This window comes from Aulostomus chinensis, chromosome 5, assembly GCF_037954235.1.
Source record: "Aulostomus chinensis isolate RoL2024-O1b breed Wild chromosome 5, RoL_Achi_v1.0, whole genome shotgun sequence".
In the NCBI taxonomy this organism is placed as follows: domain Eukaryota; kingdom Metazoa; phylum Chordata; class Actinopteri; order Syngnathiformes; family Aulostomidae; genus Aulostomus; species Aulostomus chinensis.
The window spans coordinates 6,325,487-6,345,672 of record NC_141324.1 but is presented as its reverse complement, the minus strand read 5'-3'; the positions used below and the strand labels follow the sequence as shown (position 1 = coordinate 6,345,672).

Below are 20,186 nucleotides of genomic sequence, written 5' to 3'. Positions count from 1 at the left end.
GTATGAAGAAAAAATGAACACATAAAGTATATGAATACATATAGAGCAAAGAGAAGATAATGTCTGGGGAAGTTTCAGGGGTTGCGTATGTGAGAACTGGGGAAAATATTCTCATTTATTTGATATTGAGTTTTGAGTTCTACTATTGTCTTATCATCTCCTTCCAGTTTACTCAATCCCACAGGAGGAAAAGCCTTCAGAGTGTTTGCAGTCATCTGAAATGCCACTCTCTATGGACAGAATACAGCCAAACATTACGACTTTGTGTCCAGAGAACCCACTCTCATTATCATTTCACAACCTGTTATTAATCATTCTTCCTCTAAATAATCCAGTTTTTCAACCACTGACCCTAAAAGTGTTACATGACTGTACTCCGGATTATTTTCGACTTGATCTAGAGGCAATCCGTTTCTAATAACAGCTCAGCCGCACTCCAACTGAGACAAATATTTAAAGAAGGTAAATATTAAAATATAATTTGATATGTATCATAAGATTTACATACAGATGTGTGCAGTAAATTATAGGGCAGTGCCAATGGGCATAGCTGTCAGCAACTGACATTAGGTGACAAAATCTGTTCGTGCATTGGGTAGATTCATTCACAGTGGTATATTTGATGGAGGACTATTCCAGACACATATGGAAAATATAATGAATTAATAAAACAATGAATAAATCTATATGATAAACAAGAAAAAATACAAAAAATATCATGAAATATCATCATGTGGATAAATAAAGGAGAAAGAATAGAATAAAGAATAGAATAAATATGAATAAATTAATCATCACCTGGGTCTTTAACCTGTTTTTTTTCTAATTCAGCAAAATGTATTATCTCTGACTCAGTAGCAGGCTGTTTAAATTCAACACTCAAACACCCATCTTACTACTTTTATAATCTTCCGTACTGTTCAATAATAAGACATCTCTATAACGCACACCAAGATGAAGATGCAAAGACTTTAAAAGCACTTTCACCAAAAACAGTATGTGTTGGAGGAACAACATACCATACATTATTTGTCCACATGACCAAATGTTCATGTGGGAACACAAATAGTATCGCAGATTTAGCAGTCTTGTCCAATTACTCCACAATTTTGCAAAGAAGGCCAACTTCCATAATGTACATAAAAACCAGAATGAATTTTAATGCTGTGTGATACACTGAATCCAACATTTCAAAGATATATATGTCACATAGTCAATCACTGAAAAGTCTCAAATCAGTTTTTTTCTCTCTCTGAATGTAAAAGAGCACGTGTTTCTGTAACACAAACCCAAGTTAACCTTGAGCTTTTTTGTGAGACACTCAATTTGGTGTTTACAAGACATATCTTATTCTTGGAATAATTCCTAGTATTTTATTTTGAACTTATATTTAATTAATCATCTTAAATTTTGAAGAAACAAATGAATCAAACAGTTGTTAATATTTTCTCCTGTGCTTTTGCTTTCCAAAAGACTAGAAAAGTTCACTCTCTTAACGCTCATAAAAAGCAGACCCTTTAATTTGTCTCATTAGATCATCCTTATTTGTACATTTTGTCTTAGTGGTGGTATGCATTATAACTACAATGCAGGCAGTGAGCATATATTGTGTATATTTTTGTATGTATTACATTGCAAAGTTGTACATAAAATTGAGCACTCAGCTTTGAGATGCTACATTACTTTCGATGTACTCATGCTGCCAGCCAATTCCAGTAATCAATAAATAATAGATGGTGAGACAAGCTCTGCATGCAAGTCATATACTGTTAAGTTTTCATTTTTATAAGGACTATTTTTAGCACCATTTCAAGAAGTTCTGAATGTAAATATTCTTAATGTTATATGTTCATGTCTACATTTCCAGGCTTTGTTTTATAGATTTATACAAATGACCCCTGGCTGGCCAGGTATGCGCATGGTACTATTGCAATTAAAAAATAGAAAAGAAATGCAAATGAGTTGTTATATTGTGTGTCTTTTTTCATTGTTTTCATATGTTTCAAGTCAAGGTGCAGAAAAGGTTTCAAAACATGTGATAACTTTAGAAATAACACCATGAACATAAACTAAATGACTTCATAAATTTAAAGATACGTTTTCTAGTGCTTGATAAATGATGTTCCAAAATGACTAAAATAATCTGTCTCAGGTAAGAAGTAATGATTTTGAATTCAAGATAGGAAACTTTCAAAGAATGCTGAATGTCTTGAGAAACTTCATCGTACAAGCACTGAATCTTAGACAGAAGAAGGTTGAGCCAGCTTAGGTAAACTGAAATTTGCTTGGTTTTGTTTTTGTGTAGGGGGTCGTTAGGTGCTTGGCACTGGAGTTTCAGTTTCTCTCTGCAACAATAGGTGAGGTCAGCTGACGTGGGTCACACCCTCTATTGCCTGCTTCCCAAGTGAAATCAAACAGGGGCGGGATTTCACAATAAGCCTAGCTTATAAAGAGAGTAAAATCCTGGCACTGGCCTGTGACCAAATCACAACTGAAGCACTTTTGCGCTACTATGGGTTTTTCCTTAAGTCTGAATTCTTGCTTGTGTTGTACGTCGCTTTGGACAAAAGCGTCTGCTAAATGAAATTGTAGAATTGTAGTACATATTATTTTTCAATACATATTTTATCATTACACACTCCTATCAGGGTGCACCAATAAGTCCCTAAAGACTTTCCAGCTGGTCAAAAACCCTGAAATCCGTATATTGACAAGAATTGGAGGAAGAGACCATATCTCTCCTGTACTGGCTTCTCTGCATTGGCTCCCTGTCAAATTAGAATAGAATTCAAAATTCTCATTCTAACATACAAAGCCTTCAACAATCCAGGCACCTTTGTATCTGACAGATCTCACAGTTCCCTACTGTCCAGCTGGAACCCTTCACTTCCAGGATTCAGGGTTACTTTTGGTTCCTAGAGTCTCTAAAAGTAGAATAGGAGCCAGGGCCTTCAGTTATCAGGCTCCTTTCTTGTGGAGCAGTTTCCCACTTTTGGTCCAGGGTGCAGACATCTAGGTTTAAGAGTAGACTTGCTGGGGATCTCCTATGATACATTGGGATTCTCTCTCCTCCTCTGTGTCGTCCTGTCTACATACTTGTTACTAACTTGACCTCTTCTCTGGAGCCTTTTTTGCCTCCTCACTTCCCAGATTCCAGACTAATGTGCTGGAGGAGGCTTCAGACCTGAAGAGGCTCATTCCTGCATGGTGAAAGAAGGTTTTCATCACCACTGTTGCAAGTTGAGCTTGCAAATGGAGAATTGTTAGGTGTAAATTAATTGCAGAAATAAGAAGGCCAGACCTGCTCTATTTGTATTGTCATGAGATAACTTTGTTGTGATTTGGTGCAATAGAAAAAAAATTGACTTGACACTTAGGGCCCGACATAAGCAATCCATGGTGTAAGAAGGTTGGCGAATGTGTGCTCTGTGTGTTCGGGGTGTGTTCAGTCTCAATTTATTATTTAGAGGGTGCGTAATTGGAGGGCAAAACACATTGTAATGAGCAGAGAGGCAGTCATTAGACATCTAATTATTCACAGGTGTGTTCTGGGTGCAAAGTCAGTAATATAAATCAGGGGCCACGTGTCATTCCTTTTTAAAGCTGATGAACGCATTTCAAAAAGTGAGCACTTCTCATCTTAAGAAAAAGACTTGCTTGTGCGCCAGTTGAAGGCATACAATAGATGAGAGCAACAGGAATCCATCCAAGCCACTGGAGGTGAAGCAGACCTGGGAGGAGGTGGTAGCCAATTTTTCCACATTTTCAGATATCACAAGAAACACATTTAAGTGCTACTTATCTGATTGATGTGACCTTTAAATAGCACTTCACTCATAATGCCATTAACCAAAGACCAGCCTCTTGGTTTGGGTAAACTTTTAAGCAATTCTGAGGTGTGTGAACCCAGAGAGACTACAACCCTAAAGATTGAAACACACAGGGTCCATCCCGACCCTGTTGTTGTAGTCATTAATCAGTACAATCAACTTGAGCAGTTAAATCAGAATCAGAATCAGAATCAAAATACTTTATTAATCCCCGGGGGGAAATTCTGTTGTTACAGTTTTTAAACTTGCTCTTGAAAGTACTATAAAAATAAGAAATTACACATTACAATAATTAGTAAAGTGCAGACTTTAAGAAATAAGATAAAGAGTAAGAATAAACTATTTACAAAGCACAGTTGTTCATGACACACGATGTACAGCAGCAGTAAAAAAAAAACAGTGAGAAAGAAAAAGAGTATTGCACAGTTTAACAATATTGCACAGTTTAGTAATGACATGTTATTATCGTGTTTCTGATTTGGGTTATGATTTGATCGATTTGTCCATTATTGCACAGTTGAATGTACTTATATACACTGAAGAAAGTGTGTATCACTCAGAGGGAGGAGTTAAAGAGTTTGATGGCCACAGGTAAGAATGACTTCCTGTGGTGCATTTAGGTGGGATGAGTCTAGCACTGAATGTGCTCCTGTGTTTAACCAGGACATTATGGAGGGGGTGGTGGATGCTGTCCAAGATTGTGTGGAGTTTAGACAACATCCTCCTCTCTGTCCCCACCGTCAGAGAGTCCAGCTCTACTCCCTACAATGAAAACTGAACATGTTCACAGTGTAGTGGCAAGCAAGTTTATTATTTTGTGGCAGGTCTGTTTTTCTCTTCTTGTCATGTAACAAGCCAGTCCTCCAGGCATTTAAAAATTTGAAATGGCAGATTCTCCTTTGAAAAGGCTCTGTTTGTGCTGTGAGGCAGCTGGAACAAAGGGAGCTAGTGTGGTTGCTAAAAAACCCAGGGATTCACCGATGTAACAGACATCTCCAAGGTATTTCAGCTAGGGATCCATACATTCATTTTCTACCGCTTATCCTGTTAAGAGTTGTGGGGGGCTGGAGCCTATCCCAGCAGCCTTCGGGCGAGAGGTGGGGTTCACCCTGGAAGGGTTGTCAGTCCATCGCAAGGCCAACACATATAGACAGACAACCATTCACACTCATCTATGGTCAATTTAGAGTATCCAATTAGCCTAGTCCCTCTTGCATGTCTTTGGACTGTGGGAGGAAGCCGGAGTACCTGGAGAGAATCCATGCAGGCACAAGGAGAACATGCAAACTCCACACAGAAAGACCCCGTGCTACCTTCTTGCTATGAGGCAACGCTAACCACTGCACCATTGTGCCACCATATCAGTATATTGCATTTTGAATATATCTATTAACCGACTGAAAAAAAAAAATTGGCTGTGCTTGTCCTTTGCCCTAAGCTCAGGCTCACAGGCAAAGACTGCCCTAATTGGTGTGTAGCTCCCAGTCATTGACGTTAGCCCTTTTCACACTGCCACAAAAGTCATATTTTTGCCTCCCAAATTGTCAGGTTGCCCTTTGTGTTCACACTGAACAACAGGGGAGGGGAGAAAGTTGCCCCACCAACACAACACGCAACACATGCAAAATACCATCACCTTATTACAGAAACACTACACAATTACAACAGCTAATACGGATACCTCCTCTCTTAGACCACTAGCTTTACAAATCGCTACCGGTTGGGCCAGAAAGTGCTACGGCCCCTGGCTAACAACAAACATTCTGCAAACAGAACAACAACTTTTACAATCACCCCAGACCACCAGCGCTACCACTCCGGAACCCAGATGACAAGGACCTCTACCAATACCCTACCTACCATAACAGAAGACCAGTAACACAAATACCCCCCTTTACCCAAAATGTCAGTCCCTTCCAAACTGTCCCTCTACCTAGGGAAACACACATCCCTTTTAAAAACAAAAAATACCAGTATACCTCCCTCCCACCTCACCAGATCTACACCAAACAACATCACCCAACCCAAAGAGGACCCATTCAATCACCACTGAACTCAACTGCCAACCAACACAACCCAACTCTAACAGGCCCCACCCTAATACCACTGACTTTAACTACCATCTCACTGTCACCAAATAAGGACCCCAACCAAGATCCATTCCAGATTCCAGACCAACAACTATGAGACCCCACAGCATTTACTCCACAACCACAAAAATCAAGACAGATACCTGGGGCCCATCACTTACTGAGGACATGACCCATCAAGCCATCCCAAATTCCTGGATCTCTCCCATTTCTCATATCATCTGCACACCCACCAGCAAACCCACAACCTTCATACAGAACACGACCCAGACTCACCACCCTACCAACGGATCCCACAGACAAGAAAAAGATGATGCTAGTGCTAGGGGGGTCGGGCAGAGCAGTTGCCCCCCCAGAGTCTCGAGATGGCAACAATGACTTTACAAAAGTCGTACATGACATCACTACAGCCTGCTCTGAGCCATCTGAAACCCCTCCTACCCCAGACCCTGGGGGGGGGGGGGGGGGGGGCACACTGCAACACCAGAGCCCTCAAAGCACCAGGCACCCTTAATTCACCAACCCTCTCTTCCCTTTCCTTTCCCCTCACCCTCTGACAATCTGCAAGTAGGAAACACCATTGCCTCCCTTCACATACCCCCCATCTCCTTCCCCTCTCCCCCTCCCACTTTCCACCTCTTCACCCATCCACTGCATTGAAGAAACATCATCAAAGTGTCTACACTTCCACAGCCTTTCTTGACTGGCAGTGGAACAAACAATCGCAGTAGCTTATATTTTAGAGTGTTTCTCCAGCTGTAACTATTGAATAAACTATGAATTGATGCTGTTTCATGTCAAATCAGAAAAGTCCTGTCCCCTCCTTTTCTCTGATCTAAAATGTTGTCGTTTTGTGAAATGTCATTGTGTTTTGTGAAATGTCTTGTTTGGTAAAATGTTGTTGTTAAATTGTTTTAAGAAAGGCAATCTTTTCAGAGATTTTAAAGTGCTTTGTGAAATCTCTTTGTGTTTTTGTTTTTTTTCAACCCTTGGGGCAACCCATCCATCCATCCATTTTCTTCCCCTTATTCCTGTTAAGGGTCACCGGGGCTGGAACCTATCCCAGCGGCTTTCGGGCAAGAGGTGGGGCACACCCTGGACAGGTCGCCAGTCCATCGCAGGGCCAACACATAAAGACAAACACATTCCTACCTACAGTCAATTTAGAGTATCCAATTAGCCTAGTCCCCAATTGCATGTCTTTGCACGATGGGAAGAAGCCAGAGTACCCCGAGAGACCCTGCGCAGGCACAGGGAGAACATACAGACCCCACACAGAAAGATCTTGTGCCTGAGCCGGGACTCAAACCTGGAACCTTCTTGCTGTGAGGCGACAGTGCTAACCACTGCACTACCGTGCACTTGCAGCAACCGAATATTAAATTTTACACATTGACAAATAAAGCAAATAGTAGAGAAACACTTTACAGCACTGTATTTTGAAGAAATTATAACTGGACATTTTCAGAGTGTGTAATCCTTATGAGGACAGGAGGGAAACAATAACAGCAAACTTTGCTCTTCTGCAGTCTTAACTCTTTCGAACAATCAGTTCGCATGTGTTTAGCGACATATAAACAGGATCAGAAGTGGAACATACTGTGTAACATTTACTGTGTAAACAGCTTAGTTCAGACAAAACACCAAAGGCAGACAAATTTTAAAAAATAGTATAATTAGTATAAAATTATACTCGTGTAATGCATACATAACAGTAGGCACATGCATACATATTATATAGTAGCAGGCAGTGTAAAACACAGCATATTTCATAATACTATTCAATTTACTATTAATATACTGTATATATCTACAACAAGAGTTAGGCAAATTATTGTTTCTTTGAGCAAATAACTATACTATTTACAATAGTAACTGTGAGTGCAAAAGTTTACAAATAGCAATAAGTGAATGAGGGGAGTGGGCTCTTTATTCCTCCTCAAGCGTATGGGCTTTGGGCTTTTCCAATTCTTTTTAGCTACATGATACACATGGACAGATGAGTCAATGGCAACTTGACTTCCCATACAACTATGATGATTATACGTCAGTTCAAACTGAACACACAATACCCCTCCAATGTGGCAATTGGTTTTGGGATTTAAAAAGGGAGTTCTGATGCAATTGAATCTTTTGAATCAGCTTAATAGTTGGCCACAGGCACAGAAATGAACAGTTTTGTTTTGTACCTATTGACATGATAATATACTCAAGCCAATTTTTAGAATCTTTGACCAGAAGCACAAAAGCTCTCAATTTGGCACAAAAAAATTAACAGAAAGGCCAAAAGTAATCATGAAGAAAATTAAACAGAAATCATCTGTTTCCTGAATACATATATAAAATACAGAAACTATGAACCAGTATTAATATACATATTGGGTTTGGGCCAGGTCTCCTGAAGAAAAGCAGTAAGCATAATTGTGTCAAAATTCACAGTTCCATATTGCAGAGGTTGGAATTGGCAAGAGACCCTTGTGAACTACCCAGGTTAGCCAGCTTGTCAGTCAGAGAGCAGTATGGCACTCAAACAGAAATGTATCCAAGTATTCAGAGAAGGAGGGCAGGAGAGTGTTGTCAAAGATTCCAGACTGACTCACTCTAACTGTTTTGGAAAGCAGGCAACCAAGCAAAGAATTCATAGTAATTATCTTAAATCTTGCTTTCATATGGGGCCATGTTGACATTTTGGAAATTGTGCCTCTCTCCCTTATCACTCTACATCTATAACCTTGACCCGTGACTTTTCTCGATTTCCACACTGTAAAAAATGTAATGTAGAATTTAAAGTAAATACCTGGCAATTAAGTTGCCAACATAGTTTTGTAAAATTGCTGTTAAATACTGTAAAAAAAATTACTGTGCATTACTGTAAAAATTATAGCAGTATATTACTGTTAAAAATATTACAGGTTTTTGTTGGCAATAAATTACAGTAATTTTCTGTCTTTTCCACCCAAAAAAACAATATTTAATTGTAATCTAGTTTTTTGTGTTCTATTCAATTCACAGAAATTACCTGGCAACCAGAGTTGCCAGTAAAAAGCTCTACTTAACAATACAATTTGTTGTTGTAGGATGTTTTTACAACTTTGCAAATGATACAGTACATATTGTGAAATGTTTTGAATAAAACCAGGCCTGCTGTTAATCCAAATCAACACTGCATTAGATTAGCTTAAATAAAAACAGAGTCAGAACTTCAATAAAACATTTATTAAAACTGTTGTCCCACGACGGGAACTCTGACAAAGAATCTTTGCCCTTTACTTGAGCACAGAAGGCTTAAAATGAAGCTAAGAAGAAAAAAAGAACTCTACATATACAAATATAGAAGTTATCAGCATATTCTACTACTTGAATGTGGCGCTGTAAGGCAGCTGCAGGTGTTCCTCGTCGGTGTGTGCCCTCAACATTTTATGTTGTTTTAAACTGTTTTTAGCCGTATTTTTAAAGTTTTATTTCAAGGCAGCCAGCAATGAACTGTTTTAACATCAAGTGTGGCCATCGGTAAATCTGAAAGGAGATGGAAGAAGTAAATAACCGCAAATATTCTCCACACGTTTTAATTAATCTAAGGAAATACGCTGCTCAGCTGAATGGGAATACGAAACAAACACTGGAAAGCATTGGGATAATCCGCAAAAGAAGCCAGGCAAGAGGATCTAAAGCCAATAAGAACAGACGGAAGAAAATAATAATTATAGAAGGACACAGACCGAAGCCCAAACATAGGAGGAAATGGGAGAGTGTACTGACTGAAATAGGCAAGGCAAGGCAAGGCAATTTGTATAGCCCGTTTTCACAAAGAGTTTGTCTCAAAGGGCTTCACATGGCATCATAACAACATCCTCTGCCCTTAGACCCTCACATCGACTGAGGAAAAACTCCATAAAAAACCCTTTTAACAGGGAAAAATCTGAGAAACCTCAGGGTGAGCAACAGAGGAGGGATCCCTCACCCAGGACGGACAGACGTGCAGTAGATGTTGTTACAGAGAAGAAAACTGTTTACAATGCAGAATGTGAGAAACACGGAAATGTTAATAACAGCTGAAGAAGGAATCTTCTGGTAGGGGAGGCAGGGAGAACAAGCCAGCTTGATGGGGGACTGGATGGCAGACTGGTTCATGGGAGGGGAGCGCAGGCTGCTGTAACAGCAGGGGATAAAAAAGGGGGGGGGGGTGGAGCAGAGAGATGGAGCTCTCGTGGATCTGTGGAAACACAGACAGACTGCGAGACACCAAGGCCAAAGTGCAACAAGTAATGGTAATGACAGTTCCAAAATGTGCAGGGAGGACAGGAGGAGAGAGGAGAGGGCTCCATGTAACCTGATGTGTCACCCAGCAGTCTAAGCCTATAGCAGCATAGCTATCAGTGGTTCAGAGCTACCTGAACCAGTCCTAACTGAAAGCTCTGTCATAAAGGAAAGTCTTAAGCCTGGACTTAAAAGTAGTCAGAGTGTCTGCCCCTCTGACCCATGGAGAGAGCTGGTTCCACAGTAAAGGAGCCCGGTACCTGAAGGCTCTACCTCCCAGTCTGTTTTTAGAAAAACTGGGAATCACTAAAAGACCTGCATTCTGGGAGCGGTGTGCTCTGGTAGGACAGTAGGGACTAATGAGTTCTTTCAAATAGGATGGGGCTTTATCATTGAGAGCCTTATTAGTCAGCAGAAGGATTTTGAAGTCGATTCTAGATCCTACAGGAAGCCAGTTGAGAGAAGCTAAAATGGGAGAGATGTGTTCTCTCTTCTTAACTCCTGTCAGAATCCTCGCTGCAGCATTCTGGACTAGCTGGAGACTCTTTAGAGAGTATTTAGGACATCCTGACAGGAGAGAATTGCAGTAGTCCAGCCTAGAGGTGATAAATGCATGCACCAGTTTCTCAGCATCACTCTGGGAAAGGATATTCCTAATCTTAGTGATACTGCGCAGATGGAAGAAGGCGGTCCCAGTCACATGCTTTATGTGGGAGCTGAAGGAAAGGTCCTGGTCAAAAATGACTCCAAGGTTCCTTGCAGTTGTACTCGGGGTCAGGGTGGTGCCATCTAGAGTAGTGATCCGATTAGAGAGCGTGTCACTGAGGTGTTTAGGTCCAAACACGATGACCTCAGTTTTATCTGAATTTAGCATTAAGAAGTTAGAAGACATCCAGGATTTAATGTCTTTTAGGCAGTCTTGCAGATGAGTAAACTGGCTTGTGTCGCCTGGCTCCATTGACAAGTAAAGTTGCGTGTCATCCGCATAACAGTTAAAGTTTATAGAGTGCTTATGTCACCTAATGGGAGCATGTAAAGAATGAAGAGAATCGGTCCTAAAACTGAACCCTGTGGTACACCATATGTTACTCTGCTATACTCCGAATGGTCATTATTAACATTAACAAACTGAAACCTGTCAGATAAGTAGGACTTAAAACATTTTAGGGCAGTTCCTTTAATCCCAATTTCTAGTCTCTGAAGCAGGATGCTGTGGTCGATGGTGTCAAATGCAGCACTGAGGTCCAAAAATACAAGTACAGAGACAAGACCTCTGTCTGAAGCTATAAGAAGATCATTAGAGACTTTGACCAGTGCTGTTTAATTGCTATGGAGTTCCCTGAATCCAGACTGGAAGGCTTCAAAGAGATCGTTGCCGTGCAGATGTTCATGTAACTGCTCCAGGACAACCTTCTCAAGGATCTTGGAGATGTAGGGGAGGATGGATATAGGCCTATAGTTGGCTAACACATCTGGGTCAAGAGAAGGTTTTTTAAGTAAAGGGTTAATGACAGCCACCTTAAAGGCCTGTGGCACATAACCTGTGACTAAGGAAAGATTAATTTGGTTCAATATATAAGTGTTGACTAGAGGGAAGGCATCCTTAAGTAGTCTTGTCAGGATGGGATCCAGCAGACAAGTGGCTGACTTTGAGGAAGTAACTGCAGAAGTTAAGTATGACATGTCGATGGGGGAGAAGCTGTCCAAGTATGCACCAAGTCTGGGAAGTGCTTCTATGGGAACTGTAGTCTGTCCTCCATTCCTAGCAATCTTTGTTCTGATATTCACAATCTTTTCAGTAAAGAAAGAAAGGAACTCGTTACTGCTGAGAGTTGGGGGAAGCATTGCTCAACAGCACTATGGTTCTTGGTTAGCGTGGCCACAGTGTTGAAGAGGAACCTGGGGTTGTTCTTATTCTTGTCTATTAAGGATGAGTAATAAGCGCTTCTATCATTACGGAGTTCTTTGTTATATATTAATAAACTATCCTCCCAGGCTTGGCGGTCTTCCTCATGCTGGCTGGAATGTGTCTTCCTTTCCAGTTGTCTCATCTTCTGTTTCAAGGCATGCAGCTTTGGGCTGTACCAGGGAACTATTCTTTTTTGGCTGATAACCTTCTTTTTCAGGGGAGCTACGGCAGTGTCCCAAGCAGTGCTGTCCACAAGATAGTCTACCTGCGTGGGGGTGAAATCAGCATAACTGCCCATTATGTTACTACAAGATGTGGCAGCAAGCTCTGCTGGAATAAGCTCCTAAATCTAGAAACAGCAGTGTCAGATAGACATCTATTGAAGCGGGACTTTTTCCCAGGTAGGATATCATTTGTTAAAGTAAATTCAAATGTAATTAAGGAGTGATCAGACAAGACGGGGTTCTGAGGAAGAACTGTGATGTGGTCAGCTTCTATTCCATAAGTGAGTACTAAATCAAGGATGTGATTAAAAGAGTGAGTGGGTTTGTTTACCCTCTGACAGAAGCCAACTGAATCAAGAAGCGACTTAAACGCAGTGGCCAGACGATCATCATTGACGTCCACATGGATGTAAAAGTCACCCACTATAATGACTTTGTCTGAATTCAATGCCAAGTTTGACAGAAAGTCAGGGAATTCTTCTAAGAACTCAGAATAAGGTGCAGGAGAACGGTACACCACAGCAAGTAAGAGTGGTTTCTCTGCTTTCCAGTCTGGGTGGGAAAAGCTGACAGTCAGGCTCTCAAATGAATTAAATGAACAATTAGGTCGAGGGTTAATAAGCAAATTTGACTGATAAATGCAGCTACTCCTCCTCCTCTGCCAGTGGCGTGAGGTACATGGTAGTTAATGTAACCAGGAGGGGAAGATTAATTTAAATTAACATATTCATCTTGCTGCACCGAGGTTTCAGTCAGTGCCAAGACACCAATCTGATCATTAGTAATTAAATCGTTCACTAGGAGAGACTTGGATGGGAGAGATTGAATGTTAAGCAAACCACATTTAATAGTTGTATCGGGTTGATTTGCTGGAGCAGTGGTTTTAATTTGAACTAAGTTGCTATAAGTTACTCCTCCAGATTTGGGTGTAGGCTTATATAGCCGCGGGGCAGACACAGTTTCTATAGGCTGGGTGGGTGAAAACACGAAGGAACCAGCAGAGGGGCATGTTATACTGCAGCTCTGCCTGCTGGTCTGAACTATGGCTGCTTGTCAGGGATTGGTATGGCTAATAAATTGGCCTATGTTCCTACATAAGAGAGATGCACCATCCAAAGTAGAATGGACGCCATCTCTCTGAATCAGACCAGGCTTTCCCCAGAAGGAGCTCCAATTGTCTATATAAGCCACGTTGTTATCTAAGCACCACCTAGACATCCAGCGATGGAATGAATGCATGCGGCTAAACATGTCGGCACTCGCTAAATTGGGCAGCGGGCCAGAGAAAACTACGGAGTCCGACATTGTATTAGCGTAGTTGCACATCGAAGCCATGTTAACTTTAGTTAATTCCAACTGGCGAAGCCGGGTGTCATTAGCGCCGACATGTATTACAATCTTACTGTATTTAACCTTAAGTTTTGCCAGCAGCTTTAGATTAGCCTCAACATCGCCCGCTCTGGCCCCTGGGATGAACTTTATGCTCGCTGGAGTCTCTACCTTCACGTTGCAGAGAACAGAGCTGCCAATAATGAGCTGCCAATGATGGCTTTCCAGCGGGGCTGCGAGCAACAGAGCTGACATGTTGAGTTTTACTCTCAGCGGGTGTGTCGCTGAGTGGGGAAAAGTGGTTGGAAACATGAACGGGTTGGTTGGCAAACACAGGCTTACTGTGTTTAGGTTTCCCTCGTGATGTCACCCAGCGGGACTGGCTAGTTCCCAGCTGTTTGGGTGCTGCGGGGGAGCTGCTAGCGGTGGCTAGGCTAGGTGGCTCCACACCCGCTAAGGTAGACTGAGAAGCTCCTGAAGCTAAGGGACTAGCGCTAGCCTCCATGGTGCGGAGCCGGGTCTCTAACTCACTTAGCCTCGCCTCGAGGACTACAAACAAACTACACTTATTACACGTACCATTAACAATAAAGGAGGCAGAGGAGTAACTAAACATCTGGCACATGGAGCAGGAGAGGGAGGGAGAGGTGGGGGGAGAGGCGGAAAGAGAGAGAGCAGCCATAGCTAGTATGCTAAGGTGAACTAGTGGACCTGTGGCAAATATAACATATAGAACGGGGAATTTCAGAGAAAAGTCCTGCTAAAGACTTAACTGACAGAAATAATACACACTGATAAATCTGAACCCGGAGCAAACCCGGATGCCAAAGCTGACACTCTGTTCTGCGAGATAACTGATAAAAAAGGCCGATGAATATGAACTATTGTTGAATACCCTGAACGCTGACATTGGATGTGTTACTGAGACGTGGGCTCATGATAACATACCTGATGAATCGCTGACAGTTAAGGATTATCAACTCTTCAGAAGAGACAGGATAAACGGGAAAAGTGGAGGGGCGTGGCCGTGTACTGTCATAAGAGACTGCAGGCAAAAAGGATAAAGGATCTGGAGAGCGATGATACTGAGTGTGTATGGGTCCAATTACAACTGCATCGGACCCCCAGCAGTGTTTCCTCTATCTATGTGGGAAACATATATCATCCCCCCTGGGCAAATATAAAACCGCACCAGGATAGAACTTTGGAGTATTTAATATTTACGTGGAGATTTTAACAAACTACCCACAAAAATGTTAACCTCCTCCCACCCTGACTTTCGGCAGATAGTTAAACGTAAGACTCGACGGCAAGCCACCCTAGACTTGATTTTTACAAATGTGGATAAACTCTACAGCCCTCTAACCACCCTTGCCCCCCTGGGTTCCAGTGACCACAAGTGTCTGGTGTTGAGCCCTATAAACACAACAGGGCAGAAACAACAGGTGAAGCGAAGGAGGAGCCGGCTCGTGACGAAAGATAGAAAAGAGGCTCTTGCAACATGCATTGCTATGACAGACTGGTCTGCTGTTTATGAGGTGGACGACATCAATGCCAAGGCAGCAAGTTTCAACAACTATATACAGACAGCGATGGACATATGCATGCCTGTGAGACAGAAAAAAATAACAACTGCAGATAAACCATGGATGACGGAGAAAATAAAGCAGACTATAGAGAAAAGACAAAAAGCCCATAAAAAATGGGGGAAAGTGGGAAAATGGAGAGAATTTAGAAACTCTGTTCAAAGACTTATACACAAGGCAAAAACAAGATACTATAAAAATGAAATGCAAAATTTAAAGAAAAAGAACCCCAAGGAGTGGTGGAACTTTATAAATAAAGGCCTGATACGAACAAAATCACTCGATGCATCAATTAAAATACAGGGAATAGAGGAAAACAAAGCTGAAGAAGCTCTAAACAACTTTTTTGCCAAATCTTGGACTAAAACAACGCCCCACTGAGTTCCCCCCTTGCCCAGACCCCCCACACAAAGCAATATTTGTAGCATAGGAGAGATGAAGTTGGCCCTTTCTCGGGTATACCCCCGGAAAGCAAGTGGGCCGGACGGCAATCCACCCTGGCTGCTTAAAGAACAGGCAGAGGACTTGGCTCCGGTCATCACACATTTGGCCAACTGCTCTTACCAACAGGGGTGTGTCCCCAAATTATGGAACGAGTCAAACGTCTGTCCTATACCTAAAGGCCAAGACCCTGGCTCAATCTCAGATTGGAGTCCCATCTCTCTAACCTCTTGTGTAGGAAAAATAATAGAACACTTTGTATTGAAAAAGCTCATGCCCACAGTGCTCGAATTGTGTAAAAACCAATACGCATATCTGCCCAAGCACAGTACCACAACGGCCTTAGTTAGAGCAATGCACACCTGACTCACTGAAACCGACTCCAACAATGGTGAGAATACTGCTGGCAGATATGTCAAAGGTGTTCGATCGAATAGACTACGGAACCCTGATGCAAAACATAATGGATTTGGAACTGTGCCCATCTCTGACAGCCTGGATGCACAGTTACATCACAGGGAGGAGACAAAGAGTGGTGGCAAATGGGGCTCACAGCCCCTGGATTGAAGTTACATCTGGGGTGCCACAAGGGGGTGTAGTTTCCCCGTATGTGTTTCTCCTCTATATGGCCACCCGGGATGGTGTGTTCGAGGACACCCTTGATGTGGAATATGCAGATGACATTGGGCTATCGAGAGCAATCCCCATATCCGAGATCACATCAGACACATCAATGCGCCTGGAGGCACAAAGGCTGGACGAATGGGCAGCAAAGAACAAAATGTTGCTCAATGGGAAGAAATCAGTTGAGCTACGAATTTGTTTTGCACGAGACCCACCACAACCTCCTCCACTGACACTGGGGGGACAGGAGGTACCTGTTGTGGAAACAACAAAGTATCCAGGATACCATCTTGACCAAAATCTGACTGGAGATACACACATCAAGAAGGCAATAAAAACTGCCTCCAAATGGCTGCACTACCTCACTGTCTTGGCAAGACATGGTTTACCTGCAGAGGATCTCATCATACTGTACACCACTCTCATCAGGCCATGTCTGGAATCTAGCTCAGTACTCTTGGTGGGTTGCTCTAAAAAACAGCAGGCAGAGCTAGAATGAGTCCAAACACGCACCTGTAAGATCATCAGAAGGAGAGCTGGCAACATCTCACAACCCTTACCATCACTGCACACCAGGAGGGAGGAGGCTGCAGTGAAGCTGGTCAGAGACATGCACGATGAGCAACATCTTTTGCACGACCTGCTTCCTCCAACACGAAGCAGCTGTACTGTTAAAACACTGACGAACCAGCACAAGCTGGCTGAACCCAAGGCCAAGACCAGCAGGCTAAAAAACTCAGTCCTGCACACTGCAGTCATGTCTTTTAAATTGCTCTATTTGTAAAATTCTGCTCCTTTTTCAGTGGAGCCTTTTGGTTTCCACTGCAAGCTGAAATGAATAAAATCAAATAAAAAAAATAAAAAAATCAGCATCATACAGTATATTCTGTCTGTTTTCAGGAACAAGCTATGCTGGAGAACCCACTTCCTGGGAAACTGTCAATCTTTAAAGCGAAACCTTGACTTTCTTTATTCTTTCTTACGTCTTAAGACACAAGAAAGATTTCTTGCTTAAAAAAAAATACAAATGTTAAAAACAGTGCTGTACAGGTATGTTTCCAAAAATTACTGCTGAACGTACTGACATATCTGTTTTCAAGTCACCAGATGTAAACAATGACCAACAATATAATACCTCTCATAACAATAAATATCATTTACAGCAACAGAGACCAATATAAATTTAAACTTCCAAAACCCTGAGGTAACTTTACTTTTATGAACCCTCCTAACAAACCCATATTAATAGAAAATATGACGTTAACTTGTCATCTTTTGCATTACGCACATGAAGCCATTCAAAGTCCATTATTCTTCTAAGAAGAGAGAAGACATGAGGATTGACTGCATGGTCCCTCTTCTCACGCACCTTCCTACGTCTTTGCATATTAGCTTTACTGTCTTGGTGGCACTGGTTGGGTTTAAGCCGATAAAGCATCTGAAATCACAAAATCACATAAAAAGAAACTAAATGAAAAAGCTGTGCTCACAACTACCCTTTAAGAGACAATAGAATCTATCAGGTTTTGCAAGACAAACTAATTTGCTCTTCCAAAATGAAAAAGTGCAACAAATTAAAAAAAGTTAGGCAGTCAATTATTTTTCATAATTTCAGTTGTGCTTTTCAGAAAAGATCTGAAAAGCAATGACTAAATTTGGATTTATTATCACAAGACTTTATGATTTTTTTTGTGACCAGTAGACACTGTTGAAGTTTTGTTTTATGCTTCTGCCATACACTTTTAATTTTTATGCAGCATGTTAATGCAGCATGTCCCTGGCTTGAGAATGGTTTTGATTATCTATTTGTGCTGGTCAGTCAAAATAGCATCTTAACCATTACTCAAGATAACTCGCCAGAATTCTACTTAATGCACATGAATTCCAATGTGTAAACTGCTTGTTCTTGGTACACCAGGTTGAAGTTGTAGTAGGCTGAAAAGAGAGAGTGCTGCCACTCCAGACACAAAGTTGGGCTGTGGTGGCACAACCACCTGTCCCTCAATGCTCAGCATCCAGTGGGTCGCTGTGAGCACTTCACTTAAACATATAAGAACATATTGTTTATATGTTATAGTTTTTGCTGTTACCTTCCACATTTGCATGTGCTTTACTGTTAAACTAATATGACAACATAATATAGAAAAGACAACACAATATATCCAGCCCCACACTCCCCGTTTTGCTGCCGATAGGGCTAACCGTCAACTAGCTAGCAAAAACGGTGCTAAAGCTAAAATCACATAAAACTAATGTTACGCTACAGTTCCGGGGTAATTTGAAATAAGGACAGTCTAATTATAAGATTAATGTTATATTATAGTTTCGCTTGTGATTTAAATCCACCTGGGATTGTTTGCTCAAAAGGTCTCTTAATTTCACTTGCTAACATTAGCTTATTTGGTGGAGCACAAACCAGGCTGACACTGTATATTATGAGTGTAATATTAATTCATATGTTGAAGCACACACAAATACAAATATAAATTTGTAATTTAGGCAAACATTATTCAAGTTACATTATATTCTTAACTTACCTATTGTGGATGAGATGGATCTTGCTACTCCTCTGCTTCATTTGAGGCAAGTTCCACTCAAACCGCCAACGTGATACAAATAAACAGTATTTAACAGGAATACGCATCATCTACAGTCGGAACACAACTTGCCTGTAATTTTACAATCTGCTACTGTGGAAACTTACTGTCACTTACTGTTTTTTTGGACCCATAATGCATTGCGATACACAGTAAAACTGTAAAATGACAGCACAAGTAGCTACTGTAAAAAAATTACTGTAAAAACTACAGCAATTTGTTACAGTGCATGTTTTTGATAGAACATACATTAATCCACAGACACAATATTGGTTGTCATTTGTACACTCAGATTCCTTAGTTGTATTTATTTATATTTTTTGTAAAAAAAAAAAAAATGGCATACCTGAGTTAAATTCTGGTTGTTACAAAATTTCTATCAACTGAATGAATACACACAAATTCAGTCATATCTCACAACACAAATAGGTCCAGTCCCCTAAAACTAGGAAAAACATTTTGTTGTATTGTATTGTATTTAATACAACAAGGGCCTTTGACTTCAAGAACCAATTTCTTTGGAATGATCGGTTTTCAGAGATCAGGCACACTGTAAACAATTGCTGTATATTTACGGTGAAATTCTACAGCCCATTGCTGTTTCTGTGAAATACAGCATTTTGCTGCATGGAACAGTGCATTCTGGGAGTTTTGTGTGGACAACGCACGCCGATATTTGAATCTACAGTAGAATGCTGTAATGAATGACGACGTCACAGCTGCTGAAAGCCGTGTAGCCAATCGCGTCTCCAGGAACCAACTTTGAACATTTGCTTCGGTTTGTCTCCATCCTGGTTGTAGCTGCCCCGGTTCTTCCTCGGACACAGAAATCAGAGACCTTTCACTTAGTACTTTGCAGACACTTTCTTCTTGGCCGGATCAAGATTCACTTTAGGTAAGAACCAGACTAATGATGCTAACAGCCAGTATAAGGTTAAATCAGGAACACGGGAAGTCGGGAGCTCGTGAGTTTGGCATTGGGGGCCATCGGCTAGCAAACGTTAATGTCATTGATTAATTAACCAATTTTTGGTCAATTTGGTCATTTACGAGATTCGTGCAGAACCGATGAGTTTATGAAGTGTGTGTGTGTGTGTGTGTGTGTGGGGGGGGGGGGCTATAACTCACAGGATCGGGGGAATGACATGAACCACAGGTGTTGTCAAAAACGGACTTCTGTGTTTAGCATGTGCAACGCCAAGTGCGTATAATAAAGTCCTTCGAGACAAGTCACGCCACTCAGGGGCCATCTTTGCAATGCTCTGAGAGACCAGACCTGTATCTAATTGAATGGAGGCA

General features: G+C 41.4%; 1 protein-coding gene and 1 long non-coding RNA gene across 2 annotated transcripts in view; one reads left to right on the top strand and one right to left on the bottom strand.

The window, feature by feature from the left end:
* Positions 1–1,860, top strand: part of LOC147260985 (cysteine-rich secretory protein LCCL domain-containing 1-like) — a 52,180-nt gene extending 50,320 nt beyond the window's left edge. The window contains exon 15 of the mRNA XM_086205160.1: positions 168–1,860. Coding sequence (XP_086061286.1) covers positions 168–219 — 52 coding nt within the window. The 3' untranslated portion in view covers positions 220–1,860. The remainder of the gene's footprint in view (positions 1–167) is intronic.
* The window catches only part of LOC147260984 (uncharacterized), a 31,200-nt gene extending 12,236 nt beyond the window's left edge, over positions 1–18,964 (bottom strand). The window contains exons 1-3 of the long non-coding RNA XR_015116205.1: positions 18,828–18,964; positions 17,579–17,728; positions 16,680–16,760 (exon numbers count right to left, since the gene is read on the bottom strand). This is a non-coding gene — a long non-coding RNA (uncharacterized LOC147260984). The remainder of the gene's footprint in view (positions 1–16,679; positions 16,761–17,578; positions 17,729–18,827) is intronic.
* Between the last annotated feature and the right edge of the window lie 1,222 nt (positions 18,965–20,186).